The 22,480-nt window shown below is 37.1% G+C and overlaps 1 protein-coding gene across 1 annotated transcript in view; it reads right to left on the bottom strand.

Annotated features, from left to right (window-relative positions):
- Positions 1-22,480, bottom strand: part of LOC129219373 (synaptotagmin-C-like) — an 85,802-nt gene that overhangs the window by 23,320 nt on the left and 40,002 nt on the right. Inside the window, exons 3-4 of the mRNA XM_054853748.1 lie at positions 18,111-18,319; positions 10,222-10,359 (exon numbers count right to left, since the gene is read on the bottom strand). Coding sequence (XP_054709723.1) covers positions 10,222-10,359; positions 18,111-18,319 — 347 coding nt within the window. The remainder of the gene's footprint in view (positions 1-10,221; positions 10,360-18,110; positions 18,320-22,480) is intronic.

Genomic DNA, 22,480 nt, shown 5'->3' with positions numbered 1-22,480 from the left:
AGGACTATTTCTGTGACTGTTTCTGTTCTGCTACATATCATTTAACACATTGTTCTACATTTTTCTAGTAAATGGAAATACTGAGGTGATTTCTGGAACTTAAGGTCAGTTTATCACTAACGGAGTTGACTTAATACAGATTCAATTTTTTTAAGTTTTGAAGATTGGATACATCACATCCAGTAATAGTTCGTTTTTTCATGAATGTTAGATTACATTCTTTCCGTCAAAATACTTTTGCTGCAAAACATTTAGAATATTAGTGCAAGATACTTGTATGCTTGTTGCATTAATGCAAAATTTGAGAATTTCTTCTCCGACACATTGCTCAGAAAGTATTTATCTCAGGAGCAAAAGATGGTAAATTCGTATGTTTCATCACCTCCTAATAATATCGAACATTGGACTATTATACAAAAGTGTGCATGTAGAAGCAGGAAAAAACCTAAAATGTTGTTGAAATTTATTGATTTGCGCCTCAAAATTACAAAAATCTATTGCAAAATGAGCACCAAGTCCAAAAGTAATAGAAAACAAAAAAACAGCGAATTTTAGGAACGAAAGGAAAAAAATTATATAAAAGGGCTTACTTGGCATACTCCACCAAAATCAGTGCCCCAATATGAAATCAGTTGTGACTTAATTGGGTTGACAAAAGAATCCAATGTACAAACTACCGTTTTAATAATTTAATCAAATTTAAAATATTTGAATGTGCGAAACTTACTGCAAGTTTTCTTTTAGTAGCAAAAATGCAACAATCAGTTTTGTTTCAGTAGGTAATTGATTTATAGTTGTAATTCTTTACCCAAATGCGCGTGCGTGACGCAAAAGAGGGTAATGTGTTCATAAGTCTATGTATATATGTCTGTTCCTATGGGGCGTTGCAGAGGCTAAACGCCTTGGCCAATTTTGGTAATTCTTACGTCAATCGATTTGTCTTAACCTTGGGAGTATCACTATACACATGACAGTAGTCAAAATTCACCATATGAACTACCAATTGCCATTTTGTCAGTTCTGGATTGTGTCACACGCTACCTGCGTGCAACACAGCGTGCGACAAATGCAGGTAGCTTTCACTGCCTGAATTTTTTGTTTACTAAGTCTTCTAATTGGGGCCTCAGTGGCCGAGTGGTCTAAGCGATTGCTTCTCACACTTGAAGCAGTGGGTTCGACTCCCGCCCTCGCTTCGGATGTACTTTCCCCTCGTACTGATGTAAATTCTTTCATGTGTTGTTTGTATGTATTCTGTACTGTAATAAAAATTATATCATGCGTAAGGGAGGTAAGACACTCAGATTGTAGTCCTCCTCAAAATAGACCCGTGCAATATACACCAAAAAAAAAAAAAAGAAAGTCTACTAATTCGGTTTTCATCTCTAACATGTTGCGTTTGTTTTTGTCGTGATTCAGGGGGTTGAGTTTCGCGACGTGTTCTTTCTTGACAGGCTTTTTTAGTTTTGCGAGAAAGATTTGACTGACGACGTTTCCTAGCTTGAGTCATCGTGAGTTATACAGGCTTCTTATATAGTTGTGCTGTGGTTGACTTAAGTTCACGCATTTTTGCTGAAGGTCAAGCACATGTAGCTTTAAGCAGAGTTAGGCCCCTAGAGGGACTAATTATCAGTAGTTTCGACTACCGCAAGTTACTTAAAAACCTCACGATACACCTTCTCTCAATGAAATGACAAGATTGCGAACTGTACCGTCTTATAATCATAATGACTAAGTCAATAAAAATTAACTAAAACGTCTAAAATAAAAAATTATTAAATAAAAACAAAAAACGCGACTGCGTTAAAACAAAAAAAAAAGAAAAAGAAAAATGTATAAGACCAGTAGTTTAGAATGTTAAGTACTACTGAATAACAACACCACTGAAATAGTTTTATAATCGTACACAGGTAAGACAGATCATAAAGTCAAAAGCAGAATAGAAGTACCAACAGTCGGGCCTAATCAAATTTTACGGGGTTCCTTGATTCAGAAAGCAATGCGCCCCGACTGTTGAACCTTATACTCTGCTTTTGAATTTCTGATTTGTCTTACCTGTGTACGATTATAAAACTATTCCAATGGTCTAGTTATTCTGTAGTACTTAGTAACATTCTAAACTACTGGGCTCATACACTTTTCTTTTTAGTTTTTTTGTTTCTTACGCAGTCGCGTTTTTTGTTTTCATTCAATATTTTGTTATCTAAACTATTTTTATGGCTTACACTGATGTACTTCAAATATATCAGTAATTTTCTCCTTTCAAATCAGGAAGCTGCTGAGATACAAAAGATGCATATAGTAAAAATTCACTGCTGAAGGCGAAAACGAGCTGATATGTGCATCACATGACTTCCTTTTACTTCAATTTAATGTCATTTTCTCATTACTAGCAGTTTTAATGTGATTCAATAGTTTATTCTTTAAATATCATGAACAGTGGCCAAATTAAAAGCAGATTTAAAATAAAAATATAAAAAAAAAAATCCGCCAAATTTGTCGCCAACTTGGCGACAAAACTTGGCGACCAGAAGACTGTCGATATATTGCCAAGTGTCCGCCACATCATAACATCACTTGAGTTTACATCGAAATTAACACTGATTTCCCCCCAACAGGGGGCAAAAGACCTCTTTAGAAACATCCGAATGCAATTAAAAGGAGAGGTGCACAACTAGACCCCACTAGAAGTCTACGTACCAAATTTCAACTTTCTAGGACATTCCGTTCTTGAGTTATGCGACATACATAGCAGGCGTCACGAGAAAACTCTTTGTAATTAACTCGGGAATCGTCAAAATGGTTATTTCGCGTGTCTATACGTTCTTAGGCACTTATCCACGTGTGGTCGAGGCGAAAAAAAAACTCAACATTCATTCGGGGGTGAGCAAAATGGAAATTAAGGTCGATTTTTGTGTGAAATTTTTTTCGCGAATACAATATTTCCTTTTTTGTAAAAGGAAGTAAAACGAGCTGATGTGTGCATCACATGACTTCCTTTTACGCTAATTTATTGATAATAGCGCCTTGGAGTAAGCAAGGAAACACTAAAATATTTTCACCCTTAGTTTATTGCGAACCGAAGCAAAAAAACGTTTTACAGATTTATTTCCCCATTATTGGCAATTTTAACGTGATTCAGAGGTTAACTCTTTAAATATCACCAACATTGGCCCAATCAAAAACAAGATAAAAATTTAAAAAAGAAAAAAAAGCCAAATTTTTCGCCAAGTTGGTGGCAAAACTTGGCGGCCAAAGGCTTGGCGATATATCGCCAAGAATTTGTCAAATTATAACACCACTTGAGTTAGCATTGAAATTAACAATGATTTCCCTCTAAAAAGGTGTAAAAGACCCCCTTAGGAACATCCGAATGCAACCAAAAGAGAAGGTGCACAACTAGACCCCACTGGGAGTCTACGTACCAAATTTCACCTTTCTAGGACATACCGTTTTTGAGTCATGCGAGACACATACACACATACATACGTACATACGGACGTCACGAGAAAACTCGTTGTTATTAACTCGGGGATCGTCAAAATGGATATTTCTGGTGTCTGTACGTTCCTAGTCATATATCCACGTGTGGACGGGTTGAAAAAAAATCTCAACATTCATTCGGGGGTGAGCAAAATGGAAATTAAGGCCGATTTTTGAGTAAAAATGTTTTCGCGGAAACAATACTTTTTGTAAAAGGAAGTAAAAAAATAATAATAAAATGTATCTGAAGTAGGGCTGGGAGATAAACCGATATACCATCATATATCGATATATATCTACTACCGCGTTAACGATATTTAGATTTGTATCCGTCCGATATATCGTTCGAAAAGAAAATACGGGACTTAATTACGGAGAAATTAAAATACTGACTTAAAAATACATAATCTTTCATAGCTCTGTGTGATGGATGAGTGTTTCAAATTTCAAGATATTATCTGCATTCTTCAAACAGTTATTTAATATTTAATTTTGAATTATAGTAAAAGGGGAAAATTAATAAGACCGCCCAAGGTAAATGTGGGCCCCGTTGTCAGTTTGATCTCCGGAAATAGTAAAGTAGTATAAAGTTTTCAAAACTTATACTACTTCTATTCAGAGCGGGGTCCTTCCAAGGACACCCTAGTTTCGGACAAAGCTGACATGGCCTCCCGTGGGCCCCTAAAAGTGAATGTGTATTGATTAAGAAAGCATCTTAATGCAACAATTAAAAATTAACCAATTGAGGTATCAATACAATTCATAGTTCAAATTAAACATAAACCATTGATATTGCGTTGAATAAAATGTTTAAGAAAAATACTGAACAGAATTATTGTTATTTAAAAAAAAATGGAAAACGAAAAATTTCCAAAAAGATTGCTTTTGTCGCACATTTATCTCACTAGAGAAGCGCAACTCATCTCTTTCAGTTCTGAATGAATATAACTTTGATTCCGAAATTAAGAGGAAAAATATGAACTCCCTTCTTAACACACGGCACCATTGAAACGATGATAAATCTCGCTATCGCTGGCAACCCCAAACGAAACTGAAACTTCCTAATTTCTCTTGTCGCCTGACAAGAGGCATATACGGAGATGAATGATGTTTTAGATGCATGCGCGAAAATAGGGTTTTTATATAAGTTCTACGCATTAACGGATTTGAAGCCGTAATGATGACAGCAATGTGAATCCGAGCATACTTGCGGTTTTACGTCACTTCATTGCAGCTCTTATACTTGGTATTTTTTGACTTCAGTTTAAGAGTCGTCATCAAATATCAATTGAAAAAGTGAAGAAATTTTCGTATTCGTTTTTCGGTTAAATTGCTTGTGAAATAATGACATTGATGAGATAATTGATTCACCTAATAATATGGATTTTGGATTGAATCTGCTGAAGAAAAATTAATTGCATTTTTAAAATCAATATTTAAAAATGCTTGTATCTTTAAAAAAACAATAGTTTTAAATGTATTATATGTTATAATTCACTAAATAACGGTTTTATTATGCAAATTCACAGTTTACGTCAAATTTTTGCCAAATATGGCAAAGAGGTCCTTTGATGCTCAAGAATTCCCTTGGGCAGTTTTCGTTCGCAATCGGACCCGCCCTCCCCCCCCTCCTATTATCGGGGGTTTCCTTTTACGAAATACGAATCTACAGTTTTCATCGGATCTTTGGCAAATTTGGCACGGCGGTTCTTTGATGCTTAGGAATTTTCATAGGGAACTTTTCGGTTAACTTATGAAGGAGGGGTGGGATGAGAAAACACCTAACGGAGATTTTGCTTATGCAAATCCAGTTTAAGTCCGATTTTTGAAAAATTTTGCATAGAGGTCCTTTGATACTCAAGAATTCACATAATGCAGTTTTCGTTCGCAATCGGACCCCCCCCCCCCCTAACACCAGTGATTTCCTTTTACGAATCCATACTTTTCTTCGGACCTTTGCCAAATTTGGATCAGCGATTCTTTAATGCTTATGAATTTTCATAGGGAGTTTTCCGCCTACCTATGAGGGATGGGGTGCGAAAACACCCCACGGAGGTTCTCCTTATGCAAATCCAGTTTCCGTCGGATGTTTGCAAAAATTTTGCACATAGGTCCTTTGATGCTCAAGAATTCCCTTAGGGTAGTTTTCGTTTGCAATGGGGGCAACCCTCCCTCTCACAGGTGATTTCTTTAAATACAAATTCAGTTTTCGTTGGATCTTTGCCAAATTTGGCACAGCGGTTCTTTGATGGTCAGGAATTGTCATAGGGTTTTTCGCTTACCTATGAGGAAAGAGGGGAGGGTGCAAATACACCCCATGGGGAGGGGGGGGGGAGTTTCCTTATGCAAATCCAGTTTTCGTCGGATTTTTTCCAAACATGGCACAGCGGTTCTTTGATGCACAGGAATTCACATAAGTTTTTTTCGTCCCAATGGGTGTGTCCTTGAGGGGGTTCGCCAGTAAAGCCAGAAGTATTACGAAAAAAATTCAATGATGCCTAAATTTAAATTTTATGTCATAAAATTGTGCTTTCTGCACATTGATGGGAAATGTTTATACTATTTTTTCCTTCTTTTTGTAAACCTGATAGTTGAACATGGGTCACAAGACGAAACTTTTATTTTCGAGGTAGACCGTGCAACGCTGGGTAATTCAGCTAATTACATATAAATTTAAAGTATATTTCATTGTTTTCCAAAATTTATAGCTGCATTCTTTAAAGAGATTTATTATTAGTATTTTACTTAATGTTACTTATCTAAGTAAAAAGTCTTAAAACAAGAGCTATTAAATGAGTGAAAAATAAACTATTTAAAACGTCAATACGAAATGTAGTTCATAGTATATTCAAATTATTGAGACGGCTCAAATTGAAAGATTTTCGTTACGAAGACTATACCATTCAAACTATACCTCCCCCCCCCCAGGAAAGTTTTGAATCAGAGAAACAATTGTATTTATTATATTTGGAAAAGCTTTTTGTCATTTTTCGATATAATATGCTCTGAATCTTTGCTTAAATTACCTTTGCACTCCCCCCCCCCCGGAAAATTTTGAATTCTTCCGTGAATATACCGATATATCGAAAATATCGATATTTGAAGAGCGATATATCGCGGTATTAAAATTCTGATATCGCCCAATTCTAATCTGAAGTGAAATTTTACTTACTGAAATACCAGTTTTGTGCGTAACTAGTATGCAAAATAAATGTGTGCAACATAAAAATAACATTTTTTTATGATACAAAATCCAAACTCACTTTAAATACACTCATGTTTGTGAAAATTGCAACACCAAGAAATAATTATGCAAACTAACTGAAATTCACGGGTATTGCATAGCAGGATAAGATATGCAAATGATTAGAATTGCAGAGACGTCGCGCATGCGTAGACTGAGTTACGCCCTCTGAACTGCGGCGTAGACACTGTATATAAAGGAATGTAAAGTTTTTTTTTGGAATCATTGTATGATTATCTGCCGATGGTAGATGTTTCTCTAAAATGCTCAATATGCCTCGTTCAAAACGCAGAGCGTCATACGAACGAGTAAAGGAGTTCGAATGGGGCTGAATGTTCTCCATGCGGGAGGGTGAACTTACGTATAGAGAAATCAGTGCCCCAACATGGCGTAATGCCTCAACTGTGTTGCGTATTTGCAAAAGATGGACAAAGGACGATGAAATTAGCCGAAGGACTCGCGCCAGCTAACGCAACCGAACGACGCCACGAGATTATCGACACCTCACCCGCCTAGCTGTAATGGATGGTATAGCGTCCTCTCGTACGCTAGAACAACGTTACAGTATGGCTACAGGTGTCACATTTGCCGCATCCACAGTGTTCGTCGTCGTCTGCTGCGCCAGGGCCGCTGCATGCAAGAATTCCCCTATACAGGATTCCATTTATCCTCAACCCTGTCACTTCCGGCTTCAACGGGCCCACAAACATACCCAATGGCGTGCGAACTAGCAACAGGTCGTGTTCTCGGATGAGTTCAGATTTAATCTGCACTATAACGATGGACGTGTACGCGTCAAACGTTACGCATGGGAACGTCACCTCCCGAAGTGTGTAATCCGACGTCATACCAGCATAACGACAGGCGTCATGGTCTGGAGCGCTACTGAATATCAAAGGCAACCTCATCTAGTCTGAATTACGGGTGAACTTAATAGCGAGTGCTACTTCAAGGACGCTGTGACGCCGGAGGTTCTACCCTTTCTTCAGAGCATTCCTAGGGCAGTGTTTCAGCAGGACAATGGACGTTCACATGTCGCACGCAACGTACAAGTGTTCTTCGGTGCACGACAGGTTACGCTACTTCCTTGGTCTGCCCGTTCTCTGAATATGACGCCTGTCAAGCACGTCTCGGATTGCGTTGGTCGGAGACTCGCTCATGTGCCTCGTCCGGCATTTGTTACGAATGAACTTTGGCTTCAGATTTAAGCCATATGAGATGCTATTCCCAATCGTGACATTCAGCACCTCTATGATTCGATGCCAAAATGTGTACAGGCTCGCTTAGCTGGGTGGGGTACCTACATTCGCTATTAATTTAAGCCAGTTATTTTCATTTCATTGATCTGTAATTTTGATCGTTTATTTGTAGCACTATGAGTAATATGTGCAATGAATTTCATTTCTTTCCAATGAGTCCTTCATGTTGCTGCAATTTTCACAAACATGAGTATTAATTACCATATAATGGTAATAGTGTACTTCACAGTGTAGCAACCTTCTTTCAGACTAATTTGAATTGGATTACTTTTATGTTATTATCACTCTCAATGCCCACATTAGTTAAATAAGAGCAACTGCGAGAGTATGCATCAATCAATTTTTTCTATATACAGGGTGTTCCATTTTAACCTGCAAGACTTTATTTTCGCAACCGTTGGTCCAAGATATATACTTCCAATTGCAAAAATGTTCAAAATCAGATGCAGAGTTAAATATGGTAAGCTTGAAGTGAAAACAAAAATAAGTCAAAAAATACAAAAGTTAACTTTTCTTACAGGCCCCAGGTCCCCTAAGTTATGTTTAGTCAAATAATCTCCATTGAAAAATAATTCCAACATAAAAAGTTTGAAATTAGTACGATCAATATTCACCGAGATATGAAACGCAGCGTTTTGTGTCTTACACCACTTTTCACTCAACGTCAATAACACCTTTTGGGGGAAAATACAGCGGTAAACAAATGTTTGAAACTGTATGTCTGTATAGAGTGCGGCTTTTCAAATTGTTCGAGGTTTTGTAGTGTGTTTTTGCGTATCACGGCATAACATTTGCATTTAGTTTTGAATAGCAATGAAAAAAATAGGATTTTTCTTACTTTGACGACCTGTCATTCTTCTGAAATTGCGATAAGTTCAAATAGCATCTTCTGTAAGGTCCTTTAAAACTTTTAACTGGAATATTTCCTTGAGTTTTGGTCGCACAAATGTCAAGTTTTTTGTATCAGTAATAGTTTTCAGTGGAGATTATTTCTCTAGGACCTAGCGCCCGTATAAAAAGTTAATTTGTGTTTTTTGACTCATTTTTATTTTTGCTTCAAATTTTCAATATCTTAACTCTGCATCTGATTTTGAACATTTTTGCAACTGGAAGTATATCTCTAGGACTAACGGTTGCGAAAATAAAGGTCTTGCAGGTTTAAACGGAACACCCTGTATATATACAGGGTGTCCGAAAACGACCGCATAAACTCTGCACAGCTAGTTTCCTCGTTGGGAGTACATAAAAACTTCCCAAGAAGAGTTCCTGTACGATCCATTGTTTATGAGAAAAATACGAAAAACGAAGTATGACGTCCCTGCCGGTGCAAGGAACAAACTTTTCGTGGGACATATCAACAACAGTATTTGCATATGCATCCAGATGTAATGTTTAAAATGTCATTATACGCATTTATTGTTATACGTAATATGCTGCTGTTGATATCGTCGCCTCAGAGCAACTGTAAAATATCTAATCCCAGAAATAACACTAAGATACCTTACTGTTGCTATGAGGCGACGATATGTTCAATTAAGTGTTTTTTCTTGCACCGGCTGAACGTCATACTTTGTTTTTCCTATTTTTCTCGTAAACTATGGATCGTACAGGAACGCTTCTTTGGACAGTTTTTATGTTCTCCCAATGAGGAATCTACCTGTGTAGAGTTTATGCGGTCGTTTTGGGACACCCTGTATACTATATGTATAACTTAGAAAAATATATTTTTGCAAGGAAAACGTGAGCATTTTTTTTTTCCTTTACCGCAGGATCAATCAAACATTAAATCTTTGCCCATTAAAATATAACAAATTTTTCCACAAATTAGTGTAATATTTTTGATTGGATGTGTCACAAGTTGGTATTTGCTAAAATTCGAGTACCACCTCAAAATACCGGATGAAGGTATCAGGGATTCAGTTTTTATGCAGTTTTCGTTTACTTACAGCGCCCCCTGTTTTCTGCAAAGGTACCCAAATATGCAAATCACTAGGATTAAGTTCCCTGGTATTCCCAAATGTGCGTAGCCAAAATATAGATTTCTCTATCGCGTTCCATTATTCTTTTACTGTTTTTCAAAATCCATCACAGGCAACTTTCGGACACTCGGAAAAATGACTTCAGCGCTTCATATTAACCATAAAAAGCAGATAAAAGTTAGAATAAAAATGAATATTTATGCCGCTTACTATTCGAAACAAAGTGTATATCTTTGTCATATTATAATACTGCCATTACCTTCAGATCCATTCTCAACTGTGTAAACACTTTTTTATCATCTCCAACAATGCGCTTATACTGCAAAGTGATGCTAACATGTCCTGGTTCAACTGGTATGTTCTCTCGCACTTCTATTGATGACATCTCCGCATCACTCTATAAAGTAAAAGTGTTAAACTTAGTTTTGGGAATTAGCATCTTAGTTCTCTAAAGCAGCTCATAAATTGCTTTAAACACAAACGCAACTAAGGCAGATTTTCTTATTTCCTACACTGTTATAACCAGGGGTTCCAGACGAGTGAAAATATTCCCTCTAAGGTGAAAACAAAGTTCCTGAAGGTGCAATGCAGGCCAGAAAATAGAGCAGAGGAGCCGAAACAGCATGCAATCGCAAAAAGACTCATTGCGCATGCGCTTTTGTCTTAGACATACATTCAACCACCTCAATATGGCGGACAAATGATGATTGCGTTTGTGTGTCTTTCACATTGAATGAAGTACACTATTGGATTAAAACACAACTTTTCTAGGATTAATTATCCGAAATTACAAGTTAGTACAGCTTTTGATCACTTTGTAGCTTTTAGGGCTTTCAAACATAGTTAAGTGTTTAAAAGTGCATTTATTACTTTTCAGTTACCGTTACTGTCTTTTATAGTTTCTGTTTACCGTTACTATCGTGAAATTTCCATCATTCAAAACGCTGCTAAAAATATCTCTCATTATTTTCTTGAGTATTCGATAAGCAGCTTTTATTAATCACCGAAAAAAAACACCTGCTATAAGATTATCAATAATCAACAAGTGAGAATCTTAATAAAAATGATTATTGTGCTTCGTAGATAACAGAAAGCTAGCGAAAAAAAAATCTCTTTCAGTCTAGCTCTTTTTTTTTGCTTTTTCATTCAAGTGTTAGAATCATTTCCTGTTAGCGGTTAATGTCTCGATAGCGTTAGAAATTTCTTTTGCTTTTTTAACTGTCGAAAAACTTTATGTGCTATTTATTTTGATACTCTTGATTAACGTTTACGAAACGATTTTGTTTTTCCGTAACTGTAATATTCCTGAATATTTTTGGCTCTTCTTGTAAATAGTTCATAAGTACAGCTATGCTTCATTTTCGGAATGCGTCATGTTTTAGTAAATGTATAATTTCTCACATTATTTAAGTAATTACTCGTCTTTAAATTATAACGACTTGTGACAGAGCTTTGATGCCAAGTAAAGGGGGAGATATTTACTATTTTATTAATTCTTAACATTACTTTTTGTAAAAAAAAAACCTCATCAGAACTCTCAATTTTTCACATGTTTTTAACGGCCACAGAGTTATTATTAAAGTTATTTATTTTATGAATTTTTAAGAAAACGATAAAGATTTCACTGGTTCTCAAAGTTTTTCATTTGCTTTTACCGCGCCCGTGAGTGAAAAGAGGTTGAGAAACACTGAGTTAGAGCAATGAGCACTTCTTACCTATGTTGAAAACTCTGAGATATGATCAAATGCTGTAATTACATGTTTTAATCATTTCCAGAGTTCAATGTGAAAACTGTCCAAAACGAAGAATATCATAAATCAAAACAAAACTAACAAAACAAAATACACAACTGTATTCAAAAACACACACAATACGGGGGAGGGGAGAGGAGGATCTATAGTAAGGGTGCTATTTCTCTCTCCGAAGGTTCCTTTTTGTCACTCCGGCTGTCTATTTTTTAAAAGGTGCCTGTTTTTCACCCTATTTAGAGGTGCGATTTCGGCTCCGTATTGGGTGCCGCTAGTGAACAAGCGTTTCTCCCCTGAAAGGTGCCGAATGCATCCTGTAGTTTTAACAGTGTAGTAGAGTGGCAAATCGGTCTGCTGCCACGAAACTTTCTTGTAAACGGAGCGATGACATGATGCTAAGGAGTACAAAGTATTGCTAAATAAATGTTTATCATTCATTAGAAGCAATTGATATAATTTTGAAAGCATTATGAACTAATGGCCTAATTCTGATGGAACGTATACAGCTCGCAAAATCAGTTTTATATGTTCACAAGAACTCTCACATTGATGGCGTGCGGAGGATTTTCTCAAAGAAGGGGTTAAATTTTCCACAAATATATATAAACCTGTCCTGTAAAACCTGGCTTTTTTTCGATGGAGAAAATGAGTTATTGCTTGTTTCGATATTGAATACCTTTTTTTTTTTTTTTTTTTTTTTTTTTCATATTTCGGGTGCCATAATGCCTAACAAAGTTTCCACTAAACTTAGATTGAGCCTTTAGTCGAAAATAGATTCGAATTTCAGTTTCTGATGACATTATACGGCACAAAATGATTTTAACAGATATTAAGATATACACTGGTGTGCAAAAATTAAGGACGAGACGGTTTTTTCAATATAACTTTGTACAAAAGCTTTTCAAATCAACACATTTAATACCGTAAGATCCCCAATACGTAAGGACATGTGTAATGTAAGCAACACTTACTAAAAGAGAAATCAGAGGGATAAAAAGAAGCTTTATTGAAAAAGTAGCATGGAGCGCAATGCGACTGAAGGCCGAAACATCCCTGTGATGGGTGTCCAGCAAGAAACATTCGGTCTTTAGTAGGGGATATGATCTCCCCCGACTGCTAGGCAGGTTTCACAGCATCTGCCCATGCTGAGAATGAGGGTGTCAATGAGTTGTTGAGGCATTGCTGCCCATTCGTCTTGCAGCGCCAATCGAAGCTCCCGAATCGTTACTGGTGGTAAGGTACGAGCTGCCAAGCGTCTGCCTAGAAAATCCCATACATGCTCGATGGGATTGAGATCCGGAGATCGTGCCGGCCAATCTATACGTTCAATATCCTCACTCTCTAAGAGCTGTTCGGCAGCTACTGTGCGATGACATGGTGCATTGTCGTCCATGAAAAGGAACTGCGGACCCACAGCGCCTCTAAAAAGACGCACATATGGAAGAATAATCTCGTTACAATAACGGGTCCCGTTGACTGAACCTGCGTCGAAGATGTGAAGGTCTGTACGACTACCAAGCATGATGCCTCCCCAAACGAGAACACCGCGACCTCCATACTGCCGTGCTAAGCACAGATGTGGTATCTGCAGTAGAGCTCAAAATGAGAAATCGACGATAAAAGTTTTACAACTCATTTCTTTGTTTTATGACTTAATTAAATGCTCAACTTGCTGTAGTTGTTTCGTAAATAACTTATCTAAAAACCGTAAGAAAGTATTTTTGTAAAAATCTTAATTTAAAATTAATAAATGTAGTTACGACAAATTTTCTTTTCAAAACCTTTTCATATACTAAGCTATTTTCACCGTAAGTGACAATTACTAGGCATTTTTAGGGGTATCTGCACAGATACGACAAAAATAGCTTAGTAAAACGTGCTCAAGGTATCATTAAATAATACTGAAAACATCTGCATTCTTTGGACTTAGCTGTTTCGCTTTATTTTGTTAATACAAATCTAACAGAATCTAATTTCTGAAAGATACCATTTTCAAAACTGCGGACAGTTAAAACTGTAATCCATAACAATTTTCTGTTTTTTTATATTAAAAGAATGTGTTTTTATAATGTTTTATTTTCTAGATTCATTTTTCCCGAGCCTGAAGCTAATTTTGACAGCAGACGATACTTAAATAAAAATATTACTGGCCGTAGAATGAAATGCGTTTTTTTTTTTGGGGTTTTTTTTTTTTTGCATGAAAGAATTTGATATGAATATTTTACATGCATTTCATTTTTAGAATTTACATTTTGAATAACATTGGAATAGAAAAAGCTGAATATTTACTTTAACAATTATGCAAAGTTGTATTAGTTTTTATTATCAACCTGTATCAACTATTCAACGGTAAACTAATTTTTATTTCTGTGTTACAATAAACTGCTACATTATTAAATATGCTGCTTTACTAAGGTATAAAAGTCGTATCTACAAAAAATACTAAGGAAAAAAGTGGTAACTGCGCAGATACCACTTTAAAGGCTTAGTATTTGTCACTTACGTTCAAATTGCTTTAACAAACTCCGCAAACTGTGCAGTTACGACTTTTTTCTTAAAGCTTTTTTTAATATTTCTCGTTCACAAATCGCCAAAAAACTTGACATTTAGGTAAATTAAGCTACTAACGACCACCTGGTGACAATAACTCAATTTTGATAAAATGTGCAGATACCACATCTGTGCTTAGCACGGCAGCATACCTGTCCCTTTCAATGATGTTCGAGGGATGATTGCGACTTCCCCGCTCTCTCCAGATGAGTATGCGATGAGAATCGCTACTCAGACTGAATCTGCTCTCATCTGTAAAGAGTACTCGTCCCCATTCATTGTCTCTCCAATTCCGGTGTTCCCGGCACCAAAGAGAACGCCTTCTCCGATGGGCAGGCGTTAGAGGTACACACCGCACAGGGCGTCGTGCAAACAGACCACCACCGTGCAGTCTTCTGGCCACGGTAAAAAGCGATATCGGTCGTCCAGTCGCCTGTGTCGTGTGTCCAGCGATTTCTCCCGCTGTCTGCTGCCTGTTTCTTCTGGCCTGTAAGACAACATACCGGTCATCTGCGGGTGTGGTTCCTCGTGAACGACCAGTACTGAACCCCCGGATAGCTGTTCCTGTAGTTTGAAATTGTCTCCAAAGTCGTGAAACGATGCTGTGAGCAATTCCGAACTCTGCAGCCACACTTGTCACACTGCGGCCTTCCTCCAACTTCCCAATGATTCGACCTCGGGTAAAAGCATCCAGATGTCGTCTAACAGATTGATTGGTCGCCATTTCTCGCTGAGGCAGCTCTTGGTGTGATTTTAACTGCTATATGGCGTGCAATCTCTTTGCCAGAAATACTGATCTTACACCGACAACATGCTTTATACTACTCAGGCACTCCCCCATTACGTCTGCCCGCATATCTGCGCATGTGCTACCGTACATCACCTTACTTAATCTCCTGATTGGTCTTTCTGTCCGCTCTGCCTCTTCGTTCAGCTGATATGCTAATTTTTCGACTTCGTCCTTACTTTTTGCACACCAGTGTATATTTAATTTACATCCGGTTATACTGCCGTGGGCAGGTAAAGGGCAGTAATTTTAAAAATGAGTTTTCGAGATATTTGAATAAACTCGTTTTGGATTCAATACCAGCAGTAGGAACGTGTTCGAATTGGACGTTTTTACGTGCTTTTTTTTTTTTTTTTCAGTGGAAACCAAATAAGCGAGCTTGTACAATAAAGCTAACATACAATAGATTAAAACAAATAAATAAATAAAAGATAATTTCGCAGTTACTGCCCTTTACCTGCAGTATAGTATCACAATAGTAGTATCAGGAAAAATTGAGTATAATTGAGCTCCTCAGACCTATTTATATATTTTTTTCATATGTCCACAGGTACAAAGGCACCTGTCTGCGGGATGAACGGGGTGTTGTACCCATGGACAAAAAATATGGTTTATAAGAAACTTTTTTTGAAGTTGAAAGCTTCGAGATTTTCACCCGACAAAAAATGCCAAATTAGGTGATAGGTTGTAGGTTCTGTCAGAAAATTTTTTTGATCGATTATCCATTCCCAGAGACCAGCAAAGATTGAAAAGTTAATTTTGTCCGTGGGTACGACAACTTCCCCTACACTCAAAAGAGTTAAGTCAAATCAACATTTCCAGAGGCAAGTAATGTGCTTTGAAATCTGTGTCTACAAGAAAGTATTATTTCTATTTGATATTACTTTTCCTTTATTTGTTGTAAAATAAACTCCTTTAAAATGATAATTGATAACAAGATATTACGGTAGAACTATTTTTTTAGGCTGATTTGATTATACGGGGCTTCAGATTTGGCATATTTATTTTATTTTACGCGGATAAGTGTTGATTTTATGCGGATGCCGCACTGCAATCAGGTAAAATTTCCCCCTCTTTCATTATCCAAACTTCAGATTTTTCATGTAACACATAATAAACTGTACCTTGGAGTGCTAATAAGCGATCTTGTGCCACTGGAGACACTTTTTGCGATTGGTTCCAGAGTTCTTTCCAGAAGTAAAGTCATTAAACTCACACAATTCAGAGCTAATCGGAAGGAGAGCTTTCAGAATTGAGAAAGGAGAACGAAACCAACGAGGATATCGACACCGATGGTACACCACAAAAAGCTTTCACATTGAAAATGTTAACCTTTCCTTGACCATGACAAATTTCTTTGTGGTGTACGGATGTGGACATGGAGGAAGCGAGACGTGTTCCTGGCGGGGTTTTGATCCACGAACCTTTATGACGCAACTCCAGTGCTTTAACCACCACTGAGCCAAAAGGACCTGAAGGCTCAAGGACAAAGTTGGGTTATGTGTTCTGACGTGCGCCACATTCCTCCCCCCCCCCTTAGTGATGGTGCTGGAAAGCGAGAGAGCAATTCTTTAATAACACATGAGGAACCGAAACCAGGCGTTCTGGCTATTGTGCTTGTTGCTGCAGCTGTCGCAGCAGAGCTAGAGGCGTGTAATGATATGAGTATCCGCAGTTGGACGCGCGCGAAAGTGAGCGCCAGCGGTTGGGTGAACGAGTGAGCAATAATGGAGGAATGTAGTGCCTAAGGCGTATACATATTGCTGCGTTACATGGCGCCATCTGTTGCAATGCCGAGTCACCAATATGTGACGCACGGACATACACGAGGAGGATGGCGTGGTTTGAACCATTGAGAGGAGATAATATGGAGGGAGTGAGGACTTTCTTTCGTGCAACAAAAATTTCAAGTCATGCGATAGATTTTAAAGCAAAGCATTGGAAGAAATCGGGTTTCTTTTGCTGGTTTCACGTAAAAAGTGTTAATCATTCATCGTTGCTGAGTCACGTGACTTGGGGTCCTCGCCTCAGCTTTTGCTAAGCAATTGATTGAATTTGCTCGCTATATTTACTAATTCCTGTTCTAAGGATTGAACCACGTACCTTTGTGATACTAATCCAAATGTGCTTACTGACGTACGACACAATCTTTCTGATTTTGCTAGTGAAGGAACATTCCGTCATGGAAGTGACGCTAGTGATAATCGATGCGTTAATGCCCCACAAATAACTAGAGAGAAAAATAATTAATGACTGCTAAATGACTGTCATAACCAACTTTTTTTTAAATATAAACTTTTCTTCATGCACGTTGTGCATATGCATCGAAATAAGTACACATTAAACTTAATTATACATTTAATCTATCGCTAGAATAAAGAATTTCTCGAGTCTTTGGATCCTCTATTTTAACACTACTATTTAATCTCAATTTTGCGCTGTTTTGGTTCACGCGGCATTTCTATGGAACGTAACCCTCGCGTAAAACGAGGGTCTACTGAATTTATTGCTGCATACGCGGAATAAAAACCAAAATCTTAAGTGTCCCGAATCAGGGAGGGGGAGCTCCTAACTTGGGACTATGATTTTTTTTTTTTTTTAGTTTTATTTTTAAGAGACATATCTACACATTTACACTTTGTGCTACGGTAGAGTACTAAAGCTCTTCCTAAAAATAGAATACTTGGTTCAAATTGAAAACATGATTAGTATGTAACTAAATGTAAAAGTTCAAAACTGTCCCAAGTATGGGCACTTTACTATACCCCAGATTTCTTGTCTACTTGATATCACGGCAATTTCTGAAGCTTCATTCCCTAACATATTTTTCATGCTTTTCAAGGATCACCAGAACGATAGCAGAGTCAGTTAAACTGCAAATGACAATTTTATTCAGTATATTTTTTTCACACAGCAGCATATACGAATACAGCCCAGATTGGTTTACTTTTGAAGAAGTTGTCGCTATTTTTGGTAGATCCCCCTCCCCATTAATTTTTCAAAATCGATAAATTTCGTCTCAAACAGTCTTCATGTATAGAGCGAATGCATTTTTCAACTTACTAAAAGAGGAAGTGGGATGCCTGCCACCGAATCGGTGTCTGAGCCCACGCTGGAAACGCTATTGACTGAAGTAAGTCTTCTGCTGAAGTCAAAAGACGGTTTCATGTCAAACATGGGAAACCTCGTTGGCGAGTCATACGGCGGTGGAGGTTCTTTGTCCAGGAAATTGACCTGAAAATGGTTCCGCATGCATTTCTTTTCCATGTCTCCTATGATAAATAAAATGAAAGCACCAGTCAAGTCAGAAAGAATATGTATCAAATGAAAGAGCAAATTTATAAGTAGGGAAATGAGGGGAAAAGTGAAATGGTGAAATATTTACTGTTTTTAGCGCTACCTACCTTGTAATGTTTGAACTATATAGTAACTCATGTAGTCTGTTCCAGTCAGGAAAAAAATATTTCTGAAGATCAAAGCATGTGATAATACAAGCAATTTTCAAAAATTGATAATCAAATTGTAATATTTTGTTGTAAGTCAAAAAATATTTTTGTTATAAAATTTAGTTGTTAACATCTTAAATATTAATTAAGACTTACTAACATTCGGTGAAGTATTTATTTAGTTAATTTTAAGCATTGTATTTTAAATATTTTGCGCAAATAGTCTAGTGCATGCGGGGCAAAGTGAAATAGTTCATTTCGTTTACTCATTCATCTAATTAAAAACCAAATTTTGCACCGAAAGCAGGACGAGGGGTCTTTGTTTTAAGCTATTCAAATCTCAGGCTAACCTCGAAATTAGCAAAAATTACTACTTTAGTTGGGTTATAGGCACTTGGAACAACTTACTGGAAGAGGCGCTAATGAGCAAGGGGGTGGACAGCTTTAAGAGGGCCATTGATCTTCATTGGGAACTAATAAAATGACTTGGACCAGCCTAGCTGGGCCCAGAGCCCGTAGCAGGTGGAAACATTTGTATTTGTATTTAGGAGACCAGCGACAAATTGAAGACTCAGAAACGTTTTTTCACCATCTTTTAGCACAAAAAACGGTGAATGAGCTGCAATTTTGTTCTCACGTTTTTGGCTCATAACATGCAATTTCCTGTCAAACCTTACCAAACTTTCAGAAAACGTGATAATCATAAAATTTGAAAAAAAAAAAGTGATGAAGTATTGACATTGAAACAAATTAATTTTTCACGGAGCATGCGCGAACATTAACAACTGATAACCTTCATAATTTCGCAGACAGGTGTATGTGCCAACATTAAAAAAAAAAAATCCAGTTGAATGTCTTTGAAGTTTATAAAGATATTGGCGATCTAAGGAACCGAATTTCAATTACTCTCAGATAGGCAAGGAATCGTATTGGATCGTTTGTAAATTGGCGACATTTGCTTGCAACCGTTCAGAGTGATTCGTGATAAAAAGATTATTTGTGAAGAACTCCTTTTGTAATTCATCGCGCTTCCAAGAGTCATAAAAATGCAGCTTATTAGATCGCCGATAGCTAACTTTCAACAATAAAACTTTTAAGATATTTCACTGGATTTTTTTAATAAATTTGACACATACACCTGCTTGCGAAATTATGAAGGTTTTTAATTTCCATCTTTCGTGTATGGGCAGTGAAAAATTATTTGCAGTAAATGTTCGTATTTCATCAAATGCGTAAAATATTTATTTCAACTTTTAGTACAATCTTATATTATTAAAAGTCGTGGTATGCATATATAACTATCTATGTCATCATCGCTACGCTTGGTGAACGACAGAAGACTGAGCAACGAATCAGGTATCGATAGATTCGTAATTTTTCAGCTTGCGTGTTTGGCTAGGATGGATAATTGTACGACTTTAATTAGAGAAGATATTAATTAAAACACCTTTTCGACTCACACGGATCTTCATACGAAATTTTGTTCTGTTGCGGGAAAGTGGTCAAAGCGGAAGTAACTCGCAGACAGGAAGGTCACGCAGTTATGTGTTTCGAACGGCGTAAGTAAAGCACGTTTTTCGATTCGCAAGAAAAAATTATGTTTCGAATGGGTTAATTCAGGGGTTCCCAAAGTGGGTGTCGCAGAAGGAGGCGCGGAGTGCCGCGAGGTGACCATGGTATCAGTATTTGTGTATGTAACAGAGGTGACATCCAAACCCACACGAATCCAAACTCCTACGGAAGGGGAGAAACTCCCCAGGAAGGATTAGTGCGTCCTTTTGCTAAGAGCGTTGAAACTCTTCCTTTGAAGATAGTGCGGCTTTGAAAACACAAATTCTGTCTCCTGATCTAGAAGTTGCAAAGCAGGAATGTTTGGTGTCTTAAACTTAGTAGAGAATTTCTTCAATCAGAATTACTTGGTTACTTTTTTTTCTACTACTGTGCCTACGTCATGAAAGAACCCCCATTCTTTTCTTTCTTCTTTTAACCTTGAGCTTGACCGTTGACTCAGACTCAGCTTTGGACGAAGCCAGACACTTCGTCAAGGGACGCAAAATAGAAAAAATAAATAAATAATTAAATAAAAAATAATTGCAATGAAGTTTGTCACTGAATTTAAAAGAATGTTTCATTCGAATAGTGTTATAATTGAATGTATACTGTTGAATGCTTGATTATCAAATGATTCTTTGGGGATGCTTGGTAGTCTAATGATATGTTTTGAGCGAAAGGTGTTAATGAATGAACACATGGACGAGTCTGTGGGAGACATGTGTTCTGTGTCCCGGTGGTGGAAGTAAAGGTTGGAGGCGCTTATAATGTTCTAACTTGAGAGGCATTAAAATTATAGTTCAGGTAAAAAGGGGGAATACTTAAGTTGAAAACCTGAGGGGACGTCTTCCCCCTTACGTTCACCTTCGACTATACGATTGGGTAATGATACAAGTGTAATAGGCAATAACAAACGTTTTAGAGCCCAAATATACAGATCTCTGCGGACACGTGTTTCGGGGTTTCAAGGAACCCTTTTTTCAATGCAAAATAGTGAGATTGTGGATGTAAGGACATTACTGGATGCCTTTACGGACCATTCATTAATTACGTAAGGGTCCCGAGGGGGTGGGGTTGGAAAAATGTCTACATACTTTAGGGGGGGGGGAGAGGGGTTCAAACGCATTCTTACGCAGTATTTTCCAAGCCGATGTTTCATTTGCGTCTGGAAAATAAAAACGTATTAGGATGACTGTTTTTTATTTGTTTTACGAAGAATCAATTATTTAAAACATAATAAAAGAATTGCACTATGTATGGCATGTTTTATTTTTAACTACTTTCGCATCATATACAAAAAAAATGTCGAAAACACATTCAGTCTAGATTCCAACGTTTTAGTAAATATTTCTTCACACAAAAAGGTTTAATTTAATAATAGAGAATTAAATTTCGATTCCAGTGATATTAGATTAGTTATTTCATTATTTCGAAAAACTAAATGGAATCTTACGTAAGAATAGGGGGAGGAGTTTGAAAAACCTTACGTACCCTTACATGGGGGAAGGGGTCAAAAATGGCCAAAATCATCCATACGTAACAAAGGAATGGCCCCTTATATGTAAAAGCTTACTATTTTGTTGAAAAAAGGGTACCTTAAAACTCCAAAACACGTTTCTGCAGTACTCTGTATATTTGGGATACAAAACGTTTGTTATTTCATGTTACTTCTCGTCACAAAGGTACTTAGTTATTTCTTAATAAAACAAGTGATTAACTTCTCGTGTAATTCATTCCTATGGGTGCAAATAAGCGGGAAGGGGGAGGAGGAGTTTTGACGTAAACTGCGGGATTGTAATTTTTAGGGGATTTTGTCTCTTTTGGGGGTATTGCTCTTGGGGGAAGAGCTTCATAGGTGGTGCCCTTTGCTCTTGGAATGGATAGATTTGGAATGATTTTTAAAATCGAATGATTGCTTTTCTCTTGCTTTATTCAAATGGGATAATAGTTGAATGTTTGGCTTCGAATTTTCGATAATTGAGAGATTCCTTAATAATCGAACGATATTTTTTGAACGAAAATTTTTAATTATCATATGAGCGGATTTATGGAGGGGCATGTGTTGTGTGAGTGGCGGATACAATGGAGGGTCGTGGGGGTCATGACCCCCCCCCTGAACTCTCGAGAATAGTATCCGTACACATTGTGTTCAAATAATTTATGCATAAAATGCAAACGATGACAGTATCTTATCTTTTCAATACATCAATTATTTTTCAAAGAAAATATTTGAACTACTAATTTGTTTTATTGCTTATGAAATTAATTTGCAACGTTTATCTCCAATTATGTGCCTTATTCCTGACCGATTTGGGGCTTTTTATTGACCCCTAAAAAAGTTTCAGAATTTTTTCGTACTTAAAACGGGAATTTCGTTCATGGGGGAGTGCTTTCTTCAGCATGACCCCCACCCCCCTTCAAATGGTTTTCTGTATC

This window comes from Uloborus diversus, chromosome 3 (assembly GCF_026930045.1).
Source record: "Uloborus diversus isolate 005 chromosome 3, Udiv.v.3.1, whole genome shotgun sequence".
Lineage (NCBI taxonomy): Eukaryota > Metazoa > Arthropoda > Arachnida > Araneae > Uloboridae > Uloborus > Uloborus diversus.
This window is presented reverse-complemented; position numbering and strand designations above follow the sequence as displayed.